The sequence below is a fragment of the Hylaeus volcanicus genome, chromosome 8 (assembly GCF_026283585.1).
Source record: "Hylaeus volcanicus isolate JK05 chromosome 8, UHH_iyHylVolc1.0_haploid, whole genome shotgun sequence".
NCBI classification, from domain to species: Eukaryota; Metazoa; Arthropoda; class Insecta; order Hymenoptera; family Colletidae; genus Hylaeus; species Hylaeus volcanicus.
The window spans coordinates 2556139-2573050 of record NC_071983.1 but is presented as its reverse complement, the minus strand read 5'-3'; the positions used below and the strand labels follow the sequence as shown (position 1 = coordinate 2573050).

At 36.6% G+C, this 16912-nt stretch overlaps 3 protein-coding genes across 7 annotated transcripts; 1 reads left to right on the top strand and 2 right to left on the bottom strand.

Moving 5' to 3' along the window:
- The first annotated feature begins 185 nt into the window (after nucleotides 1-185).
- Nucleotides 186-3326, top strand: LOC128880924 (NEDD4-binding protein 1-like). Its single transcript, XM_054131487.1, has 5 exons — nucleotides 186-1295; nucleotides 1370-1755; nucleotides 1835-2750; nucleotides 2824-3033; nucleotides 3116-3326. The coding sequence occupies exons 1-5, from the start codon at nucleotides 1150-1152 to the stop codon at nucleotides 3324-3326; spliced, it is 1869 nt and encodes a 622-aa protein (XP_053987462.1). The 5' UTR covers nucleotides 186-1149.
- An 877-nt stretch (nucleotides 3327-4203) lies between these two features.
- On the bottom strand, nucleotides 4204-9235 carry LOC128880923 (DNA excision repair protein ERCC-6-like). 3 transcript variants are annotated; one of them, XM_054131485.1, is made up of 16 exons: nucleotides 8851-9189; nucleotides 8573-8734; nucleotides 8256-8491; nucleotides 7734-8197; nucleotides 7591-7656; nucleotides 7388-7517; nucleotides 7167-7319; nucleotides 6959-7086; nucleotides 6635-6789; nucleotides 6234-6548; nucleotides 5953-6147; nucleotides 5735-5884; nucleotides 5562-5672; nucleotides 5298-5501; nucleotides 4499-5222; nucleotides 4204-4400 (listed from the first exon to the last, which is right to left on the bottom strand). In XM_054131485.1, exons 2-16 carry the CDS (start codon nucleotides 8663-8665, stop codon nucleotides 4219-4221), a joined length of 3306 nt encoding a protein of 1101 aa, XP_053987460.1. In that variant the 5' UTR covers nucleotides 8666-8734; nucleotides 8851-9189; the 3' UTR covers nucleotides 4204-4218. The 3 variants fall into 3 exon arrangements, with proteins under 3 accessions (XP_053987460.1, XP_053987459.1, XP_053987461.1); XM_054131484.1 differs by having other exon boundaries at nucleotides 8894-9187; XM_054131486.1 differs by having other exon boundaries at nucleotides 4258-4400; nucleotides 4503-5222; nucleotides 8894-9235.
- Nucleotides 9236-9328: 93 nt separating this feature from the next.
- On the bottom strand, nucleotides 9329-15811 carry LOC128880663 (putative phospholipase B-like lamina ancestor). 3 transcript variants are annotated; one of them, XM_054130976.1, is made up of 7 exons: nucleotides 15595-15811; nucleotides 12514-12776; nucleotides 11599-11751; nucleotides 11256-11502; nucleotides 10778-11025; nucleotides 10325-10565; nucleotides 9329-10238 (listed from the first exon to the last, which is right to left on the bottom strand). In XM_054130976.1, the coding sequence occupies exons 2-7, from the start codon at nucleotides 12621-12623 to the stop codon at nucleotides 9588-9590; spliced, it is 1650 nt and encodes a 549-aa protein (XP_053986951.1). In that variant the 5' UTR covers nucleotides 12624-12776; nucleotides 15595-15811; the 3' UTR covers nucleotides 9329-9587. The 3 variants fall into 3 exon arrangements, with proteins under 3 accessions (XP_053986951.1, XP_053986953.1, XP_053986952.1); XM_054130978.1 differs by having other exon boundaries at nucleotides 11599-11748; nucleotides 15595-15809; XM_054130977.1 differs by lacking the exon at nucleotides 15595-15811 and adding an exon at nucleotides 13010-13031.
- Nucleotides 15812-16912: the final 1101 nt, after the last annotated feature.

Here is a 16912-nt window from a genome sequence, read left to right as displayed (position 1 = left end):
TGCTAGATGGCGCCATGGACGATTGTGGTGTCGCCATCTAACGGTGAACAGATCGAACTAATTTTCGTGAAAAAGTTTGGTCTTTTTGACGCTAGATGGCGATGTTCATGATAATTGGTGGCGCCATCTCGTAAGGAAACGCCCAAGTTTGTAGTAAAAATGATTCCCGCCAGGTAAAACCTATAGCATCACTGTCTGGATGTACCACTATTCTAAATCGACAAAAGGATAGAAAATGTAAATTTCTTTAGCTTTTGTAGTTGATGAATAATATCTATTAAATGCACAATTTACAAAGTAGTTCAATAATGACAAACAATTAACACTAACTGTATTATTGTGTGTTTCGAAATTACCGAGGTATATGAAGTTGGTATAACGGTGAAGATACATTGTATATCTGAATATATAACTTTTTCATTACAAAATTGCATAGTATCCTTATTACAAAAATGTACTTCCTTTTCTCTTTAATAATATACACTATCTAAAATGATTTCTTTATTGTACTTCACCGTTACCGAATCAGCTGTGGCGTAGCACTGCGTACAAAAAAGAATAAAGTAGCAGTAGTAGGTATCAAATATGTGAACACGTTTATACGGAATAAGAGAAATTGTGATAAAAATATAATGAAAACTAATTTTATTATGTTAACTGCTTAGATAAATAGAGCGACATACTTTGTACAAAAACTTCCGCTTATCGAACTTCAATAACATGCTGAACGGTGTCTAGGGTTATGTTATCTGATGTTATCTAAAAGTTGATGTTTTTTTAAGTCTTTATAACTACTTTCTACGACACTAATCGTAATTAATGTCAAAATTGGGTGATCACTTTTTTGTTTATACAAAATTTCGCTACAAATAACGAGTTTAACATGTAACATGCGCGAATGTTTATTCGCAGAATAAAGTCACCGACACTTCTTGTCGTAATCTTCGATATTTTTGAAATATTTACGAATGTTCATTACATCTACAATATCGTGTAAAGTTTGTTAACAATTTTTCAAGTGAAATTGTGCAATTCTCTAAGAAAGTTTTCTAGCGGATGAAGCGTATTCGTACGTTTTTTTCTCGTTTAATGTAGAGATCGGTATACATTTTTTCGTGGTAAATTAATTATAATAATAAATGTGCAAACATGAGTATGTTAAATGATTCTGTAATAATTTGCGACACAACGCCAAAATCAAATCTAAGAAAAAACCTCTTAGGAAGTAAAAAGTCACCAAAGGGTAGAAAAAGAAAGACCTTTTACGAGAGTCCATTAAAGCATATTCAATTAAGGTAATAGAGAATTGTATTATACTTAAATCTTACAAAAAACATGTATTACAAAAGTTTTTTTTCTATGATTACAGTACCAAAAGATGGGAGCAATTACAAAAACAAAGGAAATTAATGAACAATACCAGGCAAGCTGTCAAGAAACAGAAACTCAACAGAAACTCCTTAATGGATGGAGGATTTCAAGATAGCATAATTATTTTAAGCGATAACGAAAGCGAATCAAACAGTCCTAATGAACAGAATAATCGTAACAATAATGTGAAGAAGAAAAAGAAACCTTTGGGAGAATCAAGTGAAGACAAACAAACAAAATCAAGAGGATATGGAGTAGAAAGTAGTTCAAAGAAGAGAAGAAAAAAGAGCTGTAGTATATCGGATAATAATTCATCTTGTCTTTTGATATCAGATACAGAGGATTATGACAATGTAGCAGTTAGGGTAGACAATGAAAACATAGGTAAAAAGAATAAATCTATGTTGAAACTGGTATGTAACTACAGTGAATTTGAGTTTTATTGTAATTTATGTTTCTTCAGCACCCTCAAAATCTATAAATCAAGGTTCAGATGATATTGTTGTAGTATGGTCATCTACAGAACCATCTTCATCTGAAAATGAATCGGAAGGAAACAAAAGTCATGAAAAAGACCAAGACAATGAAAATGGTTACAGACTTTTCATGGTAGACTATAGTCCAAATCCACAGAATCTTATTGATATAGATTCCGATGAAACAACATCAGAGGAACCTAAACAGAATATTGAAAATAAAGAAGATCGAATAAAGGATTCCGATTTACTTTTCAATAAACCAGGATTGAAATTACCTAAAGCTCATGATATAAGTGGAACAATACTAATAAAAAAACGAAAGTCAATTTCGAATATGTTATCAAAATTAGAACAAAAAAGATCGAAACTATATAGTACAAGATCAGAAGTACCTAGTACCTCTACAGCAGTACCATCGACATCTCAACCACTCAATAAATCACAAAGTACATCTCAACCATTCAATAAATCACAAAGTATATCTCAACCATTCAATAATTTACAAACTACATCTGAACCAACTGTTATATGGGAGCCTCCACCTCAACTGTTCAATAACTTACAAACTACGATTGAACCAACCGTTGTATTGGAATCTACACCTCAACTGTTCAGTAACTTGCAAACTATGACTGATCTAGCCGTTATGTGGGACCCTATATCTCAACCATTCAATAACTTGCAAACTGCGTTTCAACCAGCCATTGGATGGGACCCTACATCTCAACTATTCAATAGCTTGCAAACTATGTCTCAAGTATCTACCAGATGGAAACCTACACCTCAATCATTCAATAACTTGCAAACTACATCTCAACCATCTAATACATCGCAAACTACGTCTAAGAAGCCCTATAAATTAAGGGATATAATCGTTGATGGGAATAACGTAGCTATGGCGTATGATGATCTTGATTTTCTACTTTTGATAATTATTTATGTTATATCTTAAGACAATTTTATAATTTTCTAGACACACAAATAATAAAGTATTCTCGGAAGAGGGATTGAAGTTAGTCATTGATTATTTCAAAAATAGAGGACATAACGTGAAAGTATTTATACCTCACTATAGAAGATCATTGGCAAACCCATTACTTGAAAAATGGTATAAGGACGACATAGTAATTTTTACACCGAGCCGTTATATAGAGGGTAAATGGATAACTTCTTATGATGATCGGTATGTTGCATATTCGAAATTGTTTGTATATAAGTAGTTCACTCATCCATCATGTAAATGTAATCTTTCGTGATGCTTTCAGATATATATTGGAATACGCGACTTTGACCAACGGTATTGTAATTTCCTTGGATCAGTACAGAGATTTATATCGAGAAAACCCAGCATGGCGAGATACGATTGTAAATCGCTTACTGCCTCCAACTTTCGTTGGAAATTATGTTATGTTCCCTGAAGATCCTTTAGGCAGAAACGGACCTACACTTGACGAGTTTCTAAGGTGTAAATTGTAAAAAAAACGCAACTGACAATGTAAATATTAAATAGCGATATAGGCAGTTATAAGTTTGTACACATAAGTTCTCTTAAATTTTTTTGTACGAGAAGTTCTTCGTTAATATAGACACATATTCTATAAGGTAAATATATAAATAGATATTTACATATAAATTTTTATTGTTTTTGTGCTTATGCAAAACATTTTCGATGAAAGATGTTTTTCAAAAATTTAATCGAGTGAAAAATACAATAAGTTTCGTACCAAAGGATTGTAACAATTACCACGTGAAAATGGTCTCCAGTACTTTATTTTCTAGACACTAAATTAACTGCTAAAAGAAAGAAGTATTTATGTTGTGTCTCGGAATACTTTCGTGTTACTTTTTTTGCATTTAAGATATTTACAGTCTCATCTGGAATGACTACAGTTAAAGTGGTATTATATATTTAAAATAAATCACCAAAATTAAGTTACCTTTCTTAAGTTATCGAAATAATTCGTGGCTGTTAATTTTACAAAAATAGTTTAATATTTAAATAATAAATTATCATATAATTACAATGTTCTTTGTATAACGAAAAAATATAAAACTGAGGGAATTAAGAACTTACATATAATCTACATACAAATAATGAATCTACAAACAAAAATATGTTTATAAAAATTATCATTATGCATTGAACAAAATATCTTAGTTTTTAAGTTACGTATATTAATTTCAATTATTATACAGAATGTTTGTCAGGCAAAATGTTCCTATCTCGCAAATAAACTTTGGTGCATACAAATTTTCACGCAAACTGAAAAATTAAAGATCATAAAATAAAAAATTTCAATTTTTGACAAGCAATTTCCATCAAACTTTGATTTTAATTATCCAAAGTATATGAGTTGTAAGAAAACGATTAATTATCTTTAGAGGATGTAGAATCCCATGTGGGTCTCCAACACCATTTACGAGACTTGCGAATGTTATCCATTTTTTCTTGTGCTGTTTCTCGAGCTAATCGTTGCATCGGAGTTTTGTCGCCTGAACTATACGCTGAATTCGATAATACTGATTCGTGTTGAAAAGCTGACGTCACAGCTATAAACAAATTATTTTATAATAATAATAAAAGTATTTCATATACTTTCTATCGATTAAAACTAACATACAGTTAATATAACCAGAAAGATAATTACTTGCTTTAGCGAACAGCTTCTCCAAAACATATTGGTCATCTTTGGTTGAAGTAGTTCGATTTGTAGATCCTCCGAGACGTCGTCCAATTAAATGTGAAACACGTTCTCCTTCAAACATGGCTGACACTGCACTTTCTTTCGATCGAGAATGCTTTTTCTTTCGCTTATGTTTACGTGTGAGATTCTCATTTTCTATCACATTGTTATTGTCAACTATATCATGTATATTTGGCAAATTATTCTGGATTTTTTCAGAACTTTTATTTTCTTCTGTGTTACCTTCTCCAGTATCTTTGCTTTTGTTGCGAAGGTGACTTTCAATTTCAGTTTTCTCTTCTGTCAAGTTGTCTACGGATACTTGATTATTATATTTCAAATTATTTTCAGTATTACCGTTATTATTAAGACTCAAAACAGAAGTGTTCTCTAGAACGGTGGTACTTGGCATTGTTGGCGTGGAATTTAAAACATTCCGACTTATATTTTTACTAAGCGTAGCAGCTAATTTTCGCATTTTTTCGATTTTAGTCGACGAAAATTTGGAAGTCGTCGGGGATAACCTAGATTCTCGAAATAACTGATCAGATTCACTAGAAGTTCCATCGATAGACTCGTTAAAATTGAAAAGTTCAGCTAGATCAGAAGTTTTGAATAATCTACGTTGACGTGGATCTTCTAAAACTTTGTTTGAAAGAAGTAATTTAAATATTTGCCTGTGATATATCTAAAATAAAATTATTGTATTGAATAAATATATCGGAATTTTTTACGCGATATTTCAAATAATTAAAAATTGTACCTTTTCTTCTATAGTACCAGCAGTAATGAGTCTATAGATAGTGACACTTTTGTTTTGGCCGATTCTCCATGCACGTTCTCTTGCTTGAGCGTCGGTCGCTGGATTCCAGTCTGGATCATAAATGATTACGCGATTTGCTCCAGTTAAATTTACTCCTAATCCACCAACGCGAGTAGTTAGCAAGAATACAAAATATGAAGGATCCTGTACAAGAAATATTAATAAACATGTTACGATACGTACAAGTTTTATTAGTATACGTACACTATTAAACAAACTGATTGTTTCTTGTCGCTGTGTCATAGGAGTAGTCCCATCCAGTCTCAAATACTTATATTCCTCGTTTTGTACCAATGATTCTAAAACGTGCATCATCTGCAAATCAAATTTTGTCATTTTCTGTTTCAACAAACAAACTGAATTATTTGTTTATATACTTGTCTTCCTTGCGTAAAAAGTAGTACTCTATGTCCTTGTTTCTTCCAAATTTTTAAAAGAGAACGAACTACTACCATTTTTCCGGAACGTTTCCAATAGCCAAACTTTTCCAACGTTTCGTCCGATGCGTCGATTTCCTCATCGGAATCCTAATTACAGGCTTAATTAAATATAACGAATGTTACGATACGTTAATAATATTAAGTTGCAACCTTACAACGAGAGTCGTGTACAGAAATAAATCGGGATGGTTACATATTTTCCTGAGCGCCGACAATGCTATTAAAAGACGAGCTTTATATTTTCTATTTTCCATAGGACATTTTTCATGTAAAACAAAGGAAACATCATCGGAACGTAAATAATTTTTATATATTTGTTTTTGTTCCTCTGTCAAACTGCAGAATAATACCTAGAATATAAATAATTTAAAATAAATTATTTTTCGATATCTGGATTCAAATTTACTATAGAAGAATTATACGATACACTGTATACCTGTTCATTTTTTTCTGGTAAACTAACATGATGTTGAACATCGGCTTTCGTCCTTCTAAGCATGTACGGTGTAATAGCATCTCTAAGCATTGTAGCAACCTGAAGCGCGGTAGCTTCCTGCAGAGGACTAGCATTCGTGTATCCTCCGCGGGTTATAGGTATCGCGCAATGTTCTAGAAATGCAGGTAAAGTGCCTAATTTGCCTGGCAAAATGAAATCGAACAAAGACCACAATTCCTTCAACGAGTTCTGCATTGGACTACCAGTTAATAACAGTCGATGTGGTGTCGAGAATTGCTTTACCGCCTTACTAATCTGCAAATAATTTACATTACAATCCAGAATTCTTGTTACCATAATTTACAATTTTTTTGGTTGCAAATAAGATTCGGATGAAATACCTTTGCTTGTGGATTCCTTATCTTGTGACCTTCGTCAAGGATAACGTAATGCCATTGACTGGCGATTAATAAATCTTTATGGTTAAGAACACCAGAGTAAGAAGTGATCAATATACCACCGTACATTAAGGAGTCCAGTAAGTATTTTAAATCGCCTATAAAAACATTTGTTATTAAGGATACAGAAACTATAGAATTATATCTTGTGACACATAGAGTTTTTGAAAATACTCTGAGTAAGGCAGATGATAATGGGAGATTATACGGAGTTTGCTCGCTATTATTTTAAATCTTTCAAAAACACCCTGTATAGTTTTAACATACCATTGTAAGTTCCAGATTGGTGTAAAATAACTACTCTTAGAACCGGCCACCAATCATGAAAATGCTTCAGCCATTGTTCCATTAATGTAGCTGGGCAAACTATTAGAGTTGGTCCCAATCCACGAAACCTATTAATAAAAATATATTTTCCATTAAAATGGTAGGAAATGATCAATAATGAACAATACGTTCAGAAGATGATGCTCACCTTCCACCGTCGGAAAGTAATTCGCTACAATCCAAACCCGCAAGAAATGCGATAACTTGAACAGTCTTCCCTAATCCCATTTCATCTCCCAATAAGCCTCCCAAACCACGACAGTGCAATTCCCAAAGCCACTGCACAGATACTCTTTGATATCTGAACAAAAATGTTTAAATTAGATTCAAGGAGGATACAAAATATTTTGTCCGTCATTTTATCGGTACCTGTACAACTTCTTCCATATGGATAGTGGAGTTTTAAATAGATTATCTATTTTATGCAACGGTTCATTCTTTGGACGATTACTTTCTTCCACCCTCTGTCTGTATATTTGTTCATCTCCATCATCCAAAACTAGGAAAAAAATGTCTAATTAAAAAAAAAATAAATAATCGGATAAATAGTTTTAGCGATACTCAACGCGTACCTCGTTTTGTACGAACAACTTTTGTACCACATTTTCTCTTTTTAGATGATGACTCCAATTCATCCTCTAAAAAACATTAAAAATGTTACATTTAAAGTATTTGTTCACTTTAATCAGTATTTAATTTTACTTTTTACATTTACCTGAATTAACTTGTTCATCACTTGGAGCATAGTCGCTTCCAGAGTCATTTACTGTATCTATAAACTCTATATTATCTGTACCTTTGTTTGCTATCTGTCCAGTAATATTTTTTGAGGTACTACAAGCAATTAATGTGTTTTTGCTGCTTCCTTTACTAGGTTCATTGACTTGCATAGATTGCGCATTCTCTGTCCCAAAATTAATATCATTTTGTTTATTCGAGTCTTTGTCTTCTTCAAATTCTAGTATTAATTTCTTTTTATTATTGTTAAGTTTTGATTTTTCTATACTACATTCCTTAGGGCTGGTATCAGATAGTTTTGATCGTTTTGATGGGAGTACTTGATCTTTATCAGAAGATACTTTCGAGCTTTTCTTTAACTGTTTCCTGTGTGTGGCAAGTTCAGCTTGCCTTTGAAGATATTTTTCGAGAATAAGTAACTGAGATGACTTGTCTGATATCCTAGAAAGTACATCCAATTAACCGAATGAATTTTGTTTATAATAACATCGATACATACCCTTCAACTTTAGACGAAGTAGACCGTTTTGCAATTGCTTGAAATGGTGTAATCTCTCCAGTCAGAACTTGTTTCTCTAATTCTACTTGCTTCTGACAATTTACGTTACCTTCGTTATTTTTGTCGGTGCTCAAACTATGAAATTCCTTTTTTCCTTGTAAATTTATTTTCGTAATATTTTCAATTTCTTTCGATGCTTCGCGAAGAATACTTTCCTCGCTTCTCACAGACAAAATCTGAAATTAAGTTCCATTTAAGTATGTATAGTTCAGTGGATGATCATGACGAAATAAACACTCGATCTATCATATTCTAACCTTGTCCGAAAAATTTTCAATACTCTCGCAAACGTGTATTTCGCTTTGTTTTTCATCATCGGGTTCTTGACCATCTTGATCGTCAGTCTCCATAATTATAACAATAAAGTAACTACCATTTCACAATATACTATTGTATATAAAGCCTACTGTAAACGACGCCTAAAAAACAATAAGAAAATAAAAATAAAAGCATTCGTAACTGTTAAAAATTACATTTTAATGTTACGCAGTGATTTTTAATCGTTAACTTCATTCATAAAGTACAATAACATTACACGATCATTATTAACTAAAGCAAGATTCACAATCGATACAAACATGTGCAAACATGTGCGTCCATCAGCGTCCATCGTGACATTTGACAGTTTCGGGAAATTAATGATCCGCCAAACTTTCCCCATCGCTTAATGCGTTTCAGATACATTTGCAAATACTTGCAATCGAACGTGGTGACAATGTGAAATAATATGCATGAATTATTAATTAATACGCAGTTGCCATTAGTTGACAATAAAAAGGAAGGAATTAGTTTGGAATGGTTACTCGTAGATGGCAATCGTATATCATAGATATCACTGCAAGACATTCATAACTTCAAAAGGAAATAATATTATTCACATTCTTGTACTCCTAGCAAAAGAATAATTGCGTGAGTCATAGCCTCATGCAGGTTGCTATCATAACTCAGGGGTTTAGGTATTTATATCTTGAAGTCAAGGAGGTCGTGGTTACTGTAAAATAAATAATAAAGCAGAAATTGTTATATTTTTATTTTATTTCATACAAATTTTACCACAGGTGGCTAACATATGAGCCAGCTTTAAAAATAGACAAAAAGATTACGTTTAAACACCGATATCGAGCATTTTCTCTAAAAAAAATGTGAAATCCAATGTGCAAGGAATTGACTTGGCCGTCGTATAGATTCTTTGAAATATTAATAGAAATTCGATATATGGCTTATAAGATTATAAGTACAGTTTAATAATATGTTAATTGTTAATTACATTAATCAAACCCAAACCCACTTAGGTGTGACACTTTCGAAATTGAAGGTATCTGGGTGTCCTATATGCGAGATATTGGGAAATCTTTCAGACCATTTGAAAGGCGTTCGCGATTGCGACGTAGCGGGTCCCGAAGTAGTTTCGAATGTTTCCAAAGCATCGGCGTCGATGGCCAAAATTTTCGTATCTATAATACCGTACGGTAACGGTTCGTCTTCCAGATCTCCGCGATAGGTCAATTCCTGCAGTGGATCGAATTTTGAATTCTGATTCTCGGCAGTGCAATCTTCCTGGCTGCACCCACGCATCATGTTCCGAAATTGGTCAAATGTGGTGACATTATCTTGCAAACGCGACAAACGTGCTCTCCAGGAGCTTATATCTTTTTTGGCAGGTCGTACGATATCGTTGATGTTTTGAAAATTCGATGTACCTAAGTAAGATATATAACCGGCTTTCTTGAATTCCTCCGTGTAATTCATGGCGACGGTAACGCTTGGCAATTGTTCTACCAACAACATGGTCGTGGAACGTGGCTCAAAGACGATCCATTGTAACGCGGAAGCACCGCCATTTTGATGAGATATATTGTCAAACCAAGATTGGCCGTTTGTTGCTAAACGATTCGCCGTCATTAATCTCACGGATAGCATCACCTGCAATATTATCGTTGTTTAATTACATCGCGAGAAACTAGCGAGAGAATCACGTTACGTATCGTTAACGTAACAATTAATCTTACATGATCTTTTGGATGTAAGAAGCTCCACTCGCTGCGATTCGTTGCGAGTAACGATGTTCCGGTAACGATCAATTCACGATTTTCACCGCGTATAAAATAAAATTCATCCGCCGATGATAACGCTCCTGGATAGGATGACATTACTATCGATCGGCTGGGAGTCAATGCAGAAGTTTTCAACAATGGTAACACGTGATAACCGAACGTGTATTTCTTGACGAGTCTCAGCATTTTTGTGTATCTATAAAACAAGTATACGGAGATATACGGAGATATTAATCTTATTGCTTAAAAATATATTCTTACATTGTTATACCCACGCATATCGAAGCTATCCTTGCCGCTTAGAAATATAAAATTCATTGTAATATAAAATATTGATCGAAATTATAGAATTAATGAATAATACTGATTGAAAATATAGAATTGAACAGAATATAAATGTTTACTTACGGTGCAGCGGTGTTATGACCAATCGCGATTAGCGGTTCAGAATCGTCTCTCGGGAGTGATTTGAAATAGATCATGGAACTCATAGGAATGTCTGAAATATTGAACACTTGTTGAAAGCCGGGTACGTCGGAAGCTAGGGCCAGCCAAAGGAAATCTTCCGATTCCATCGACACCGATACGCGGCTGCGGCGTACAGCGAATTTCCAGCCAGCTTCCAGTCCGTCCAGTTGCGTGTAAAACAATCGTACCTGAAGATAACGCTATCATTAGGTACCAAATATTCCTATCAAATATTCCTATCGACGTTTCATTAACTCTTATCACAGATCTCGTCGCTAGTTCTTACGATACTACTGACTGGTGCATCGATAATGTTCTATAAGGCGACTGTAATACCATTGGTCGATCCGTCAGCCATTGCGTATCGTAAAGTCTCGAATTATTTTTAATAGTTTGCTCCTTAAAATGTAAACAGTACCATATGCCAAAAAGGATCCGTAGATTCCAACAGTTCGGCGCGTTCGCGGATAACAGCGGTGTTGTCTCGAAGATACCGCCTTAACTTTCGGCACTCGACAGGTTTCGCTTCGCACTCGGTTCTGATGGTGTTGTACCAATGATGATGGATCAACTGCCAAGTGAGGCTGCCTTCTAAAAGACCGGCGGCGTATGCTTGCACTGTGTCTGGGTATTTTGACGATGTTTCTATTTCGATGTAAGACCACCTTCAACATCGATTACGTCGAATATTGAAAATTAATCTCAGAAAAAAATAGACAGTATATAAACTTAACGCAACAAGCGCGATAATATCGACCTACCCGTTTTCGAAAATTCCAGTTTTATAATAAGCGCGTGCAGCGTGCATCGCCACGGCAGCTAAATCATTGCCTTGTCCCCAAAATTCAATGCGGTATCCTCCTTTGTGATTCCATGATACGGTTGCTGAATAAGTACCATCTTGTTCAACACTGCTAACAAACAACGATAAAGTTACAATTTTCCTCGACGAGAGTACTCGAAATCAACAGTATTTCGCGCACTGTTTAATATAATTTTTGTCTACTTCCAAGGACTCCCTACGTAACACGACACCCAGAGGTGTTTTCTCTGCGCTTGTGTTGCCACAGTCCTGTTTAGGGAACGAGGGGGATTGTCGAGTGGTGGGACAGGGCCTTGGTGGTCTTGATAGGCCGATTGTTTTTGTTTCGACTATAGCAAGTTGCAATGACTGGTGGCATCAGCATTTTAGCGACTCAAGTTCATCGAGACCGGTCGCGATCCCGGTATCGAGTAACGCGATGTCTGGCTTCTCGAATTCACGCTTGAGTTTTACGTGTCGTGAGCCGGTTCGCAAACACATGGGGCACACCATGGGGCTCGTACACGACGACCGCGTCTTTTCCGACGCATAATGTATCTTGCGTGCCCCGTGTGTATGCACAGACCTACCGAGAGACACAGTTTCATCGAAGAGATAACGCAACTTGTTCCTCTTAGGAACGTGCCAGTTATCGTTGTTTACACTGGCCATTATCATTCGCGTGTGGTCGGCACGGACACTCTCAGTCCATGGCGGAACTACTTGGGCATACTCGAGTAACATCGTCACTCGATACTCTTGCGGGATGAAACCGCGAATGTTTCCCCGTTTCTGTTCCATCGAACGCTATCGACGAACAAATAATAAATACGTAGTTCTAATGATGAATCTAGTGATGAATCATCGCACTTACTGTCCGAACTCGCCGAGAATGATAGCTCCAATTCCCAGCAGAGCTACGGCGATCAGGATGTAAGTAGAAATGCGTGTCTGCAGCCAGGAGGCTCCTACTACCTTCAGCATGGCTCATCGGTAAGCTAATACACCTTGGTTACGAAAAGAGAAGAAAGCTGAAAAGCACGAATTTCGCGTTCTCAACCCATCGATTACAAAAGACTGGTCCTCGGCCTCTTCAGGCGCTTTAAAAGCAGCCGATACGCGCTTGTCCCGTGGTCACTGAAAACAGATCAATATACAATCATTAACGAACAGTGTTTTGCCAACGGTAGGCTAAACAAAAATTATATGCAAATAGTTTGGCAATTCGCGAAACGGTAACGTCAAATGTTCTTCCACTCTACCAATAACGCCGTTCCAATTCGTTAATCGAAGGTTTCGATTCCAGTTGCGTTCAACCTTGTCTATACTTGTATTCGAGTCTTACAGATACGATCGCGAGTAATACGTACTGATTCGCTGAACAAATCAAGGACGTATTCGATGGTGTTCGTAAGTAATTGAAAAACTGGGCTCGATCGAGTAACAACCGGGTAGCGTATGTTTCCCCACGAATTGCTCTATGTTTTCGTTTGTATTTACAATGTGATTCGTTTTCGAAAATGTTTGCAGTTAATCCAATTCTTCGGGGACGAGATTATGTATCGTCTACTGGCGCGAAACAGGAACGAAACGAAGGTTGAGGTCGACATTCTCGGCGAGCGTGGTATTTGGCACTCGTAATTACACGCGTGGGCAAATCGGCAAACCTACAAAAGACAGCGTTGCTATTAATATCGAGACTAATTACCGGATCTGCTTGTAGTATTTTTAGAAGACTCTTTGGAAGGCATGAGTCATTCGTGTGAGTTAGAAAATAAGAGAAATTCAATCTATATAAAATATATATTAAAGAGTTAATCAATGACTCATGTAACGCATGAAATAAATGATTCATAGTAACAGCAACGAAAGAGAGTAGTCATCGAGCGTGTTTCCCGAAGATGATCTCTTCTAGGTACAGGTAGATCTCTCGAGACAAAAACGCTACGTCGCTATTAGAAACTATAGAATCACTGACGAAGGTTAAGGTCGGCACATTCGCAACTTCTGTGTTGATGTTTGCGATTAGATACGTTTAGCGCCTTTAATTATCGTTCATCAGCGAAGTCGTTTATCGATATCAAATTGCGCAACTATCAGTCGCTCGTTATGTTGGTACTAATTAGAAAAATTGTTGTCAAGCATTTAAATCTGTTCGCACTTTGTTTCGATACTGTAACATCTGACACTGTGTACATCCATGATTCGCGGTAGCGCGTACCAAGGTTGTAGAAAGCGTTGAAAATCATTGCGAATTCTAACTGCAGACATCTACGAATGTTGATTTAATTTACAATAAAAGAGATATTGTTTGGTTCACGTGGAGCCGCGAGAATAGATCGGGCGTTATGCGTCTGGTGACAATCTAAAAATAATTTCCCACGCGTTTATAGTATAAGAGAACGAACATATCTTGTATACAATTTCGCAAAAGTACACGCATTTGCCATAAAAAATTACGCGAGATAGGAAAAACATCGTAAAACGAAAAGTATAAGTTTTGGAAGATAGCGAACGATACTTTTCAACCAACGCATTAAAATTTTCTTTGATTCTTGTAAATACCGTAAGTCTGAGCTCGAAAAGTTAATAACTTCCGATAATCGTTGTATCGTGCTCGATGTCATCGTGAACGCGATAACGCAATCGAATCGCAGACACGTTTCTGTGAAACCGGAAGCGAATAAGAATTTTTCCAAGCAATTGGGCGTGTCTATCGAGAAAAAAAAATGTTGAACGCTCCCGATGCATACAGATACACGCGAGATGACATTCCGACGCGAGTAATTATGCGGTATAATTACATATACAATTATATCTAACTATTCCTGCATACGAAATACGATGATTTTTGAAAAATATCACTGCAAGTTTGTCATTCGTCGCGAGCATAAATTGCGCGGCAGATAACAGATAGACATAAGCCACGCAGTTTAATTAGCAATTACAAGTGTCGCGTGGTTATAAATTTCAATTTAATTACCCTAGTAATATCTCCGTTACCCGTGATGGTTATAAATCGGAGCAGCGAGACTCGCGAGGCTTTGTCTACTATCTCTATCATCCTATTCAAAGTATCAACGAGTTTTCTCGCGAACGTGGAAAAGTTCTAGGAAATTCTCTTCCAAGCTGCTAACTATTTCTAAATAGAACGTTAAAGCGCGAAGCTACATCGTAATCTATTTACTCGGCGAGAAAAGCATGCCGCCGTCTCGTGGCCCCGAATACTCCCGCCGGAAATGCACCACGTGGTCGCCAATACGTTCGTTTCAAACCAATGCGCAGAGAGCCGTCGCTCCTTCGACCTCCTTATCGTTCGCCAATTATTAATCTAAGTCGTCGTAACGCACTCCAGCGACGATACTAAGTTACAGTTATCCAACGGCCATCTAAACATCGCAAAATGAATATTACAGCGATGCTTCAACGATCGAACGAAATCGAATTTGCACCCGAAGACAAACGAAAGTGATAATTGTACAGGTACATAAATCCGCTATAACCACTCTCGAAATATAAGAAATCAAGCAAGGTCGAAGAATTTATCGATACGATGTTACATTAAGGATTTAAATATAATTACGAACCCTTTCGGAAGAGTCCAAGTAAAATAATTATACCTCGCGTTAGATCTACGACACCTCGAATTAGAACAATTAAGAATCCTTTCGGCGTTCGCAGTATTGACAAAAACAAAAAATGAAACATTGAAGAAGTTTGATTGCGAGATGACCTGCAATCACGCGGACAGGCCTACAGGACCACGTGCATTTGATGCTCCAAAAAAAAAAAAGAAAAGTGATCAAGTCTTGCGCTAAGAATACACAAAATGAAATCAGTTTAAAAGCACAGTCATGTAGTCGCGTCGGAATGCTCCTAATACCGCTTACGCGTAAGCCACATGTGCGTGAATCCGATGGATATTTCATTGACGGTAACCTCGTCTGTTACTCACCGTGGGCAATTGAGAGTTTGTATTGAAGCGCGTCGTACACGGGTAGAGAATCAGTCATTCGTATGGAGATTACATTCCTTTGGTATGCTTTTTAGTCGCGACTTTACGACGTGGACCAGTTGCTCCGACACTGAAGTCCAAGCGCGAGCACTCGTTGTTCCCGACTGCCGCGACCCGACAGAGTGGTTGCACCGTTCCCTTTCCACCTTCCACTCGTCAGCCGGCGTCGACGTCCTTTATTGTATCGTCGCCACTGACGGGCCGCCTCTTTTCAGGGCCCCGCCTACAGTTTCTTTTATGTACGCGCCAGCGTTCGTACAAGGGGTGGTTACGATTCTCGTCTAGGCAGAAAATCATGCGTGATAAGTAGAAGATAAACAGCTTTAGACGCGTTAGTCGACTAAATAATGTTTTACGTTGAACGAATAGTCGTATGTTTGATTCTAACTATATACAGCTAAGGACCACCCTATTGTACATGCGAATAATTCATCAGCTTCTAAGAATCATTGGTTTCACTCTTCGTAGCGGTTCATCCAATGGTCTTGTAAAATCTTGACGCAGCCCTGGTTATACCATCAACATTACTACATCCAAAGGCCATGTAAACATAGTCACCGGCATACCCTTTTCTACGAATCTGGTTTCACTTCCCCTACAGCTTTCTTCCGAATCTTCTGGACCTCGCCATCTACGAAACGACCAATAATTAGCGTTGTATCGTTATGGCATGCAGTTCTTTAGAAAGACCGTCGTCACCGTTTCCAGTTAATCAGTTCTAATTGGAAGAAATTGAAAATTTTAGTAGCTCGGTAGAATTCTGTCTTCGTATTCCAAAAAATACACTGCCTTGCGAAATTTGATAAGGAGATAAGATACGGAATTTTCACCGAATCACTGCCTTTATACCGGTTCACGCGATGGCGCCTGTGAAAATTGCTGGCTATCAATTTAACGATGCAATTGCGTAATACGAGAGCCTAGACGCTCCGAGCGAGCCGTTCATGAAGCGATTAAAATTTTCAATTAAGTTCAATCCAACTTCATTAGCCTCCAGAAGTTTCTTTTTTTTTCGTGGGGCTACGTCTGGTTCTCGATGGCTTCTGATAACAAGGAAGCTCACGTCGTGTACACGAGTCTGATATCAATTTCTAATTACGAAGTACAAGTGCGTAACAAATCTAATCTGTGTAAGCATGGTCTGCTTAATTTTATATTTTAATTTGCAACGTTACGCGTCTCATGGTCGCATAGATAATCGTAAAAGTTCAAAAATCCAGCCGTTAAGAAGTTTAAAAAATAAAAAGTAAAAAGTAAA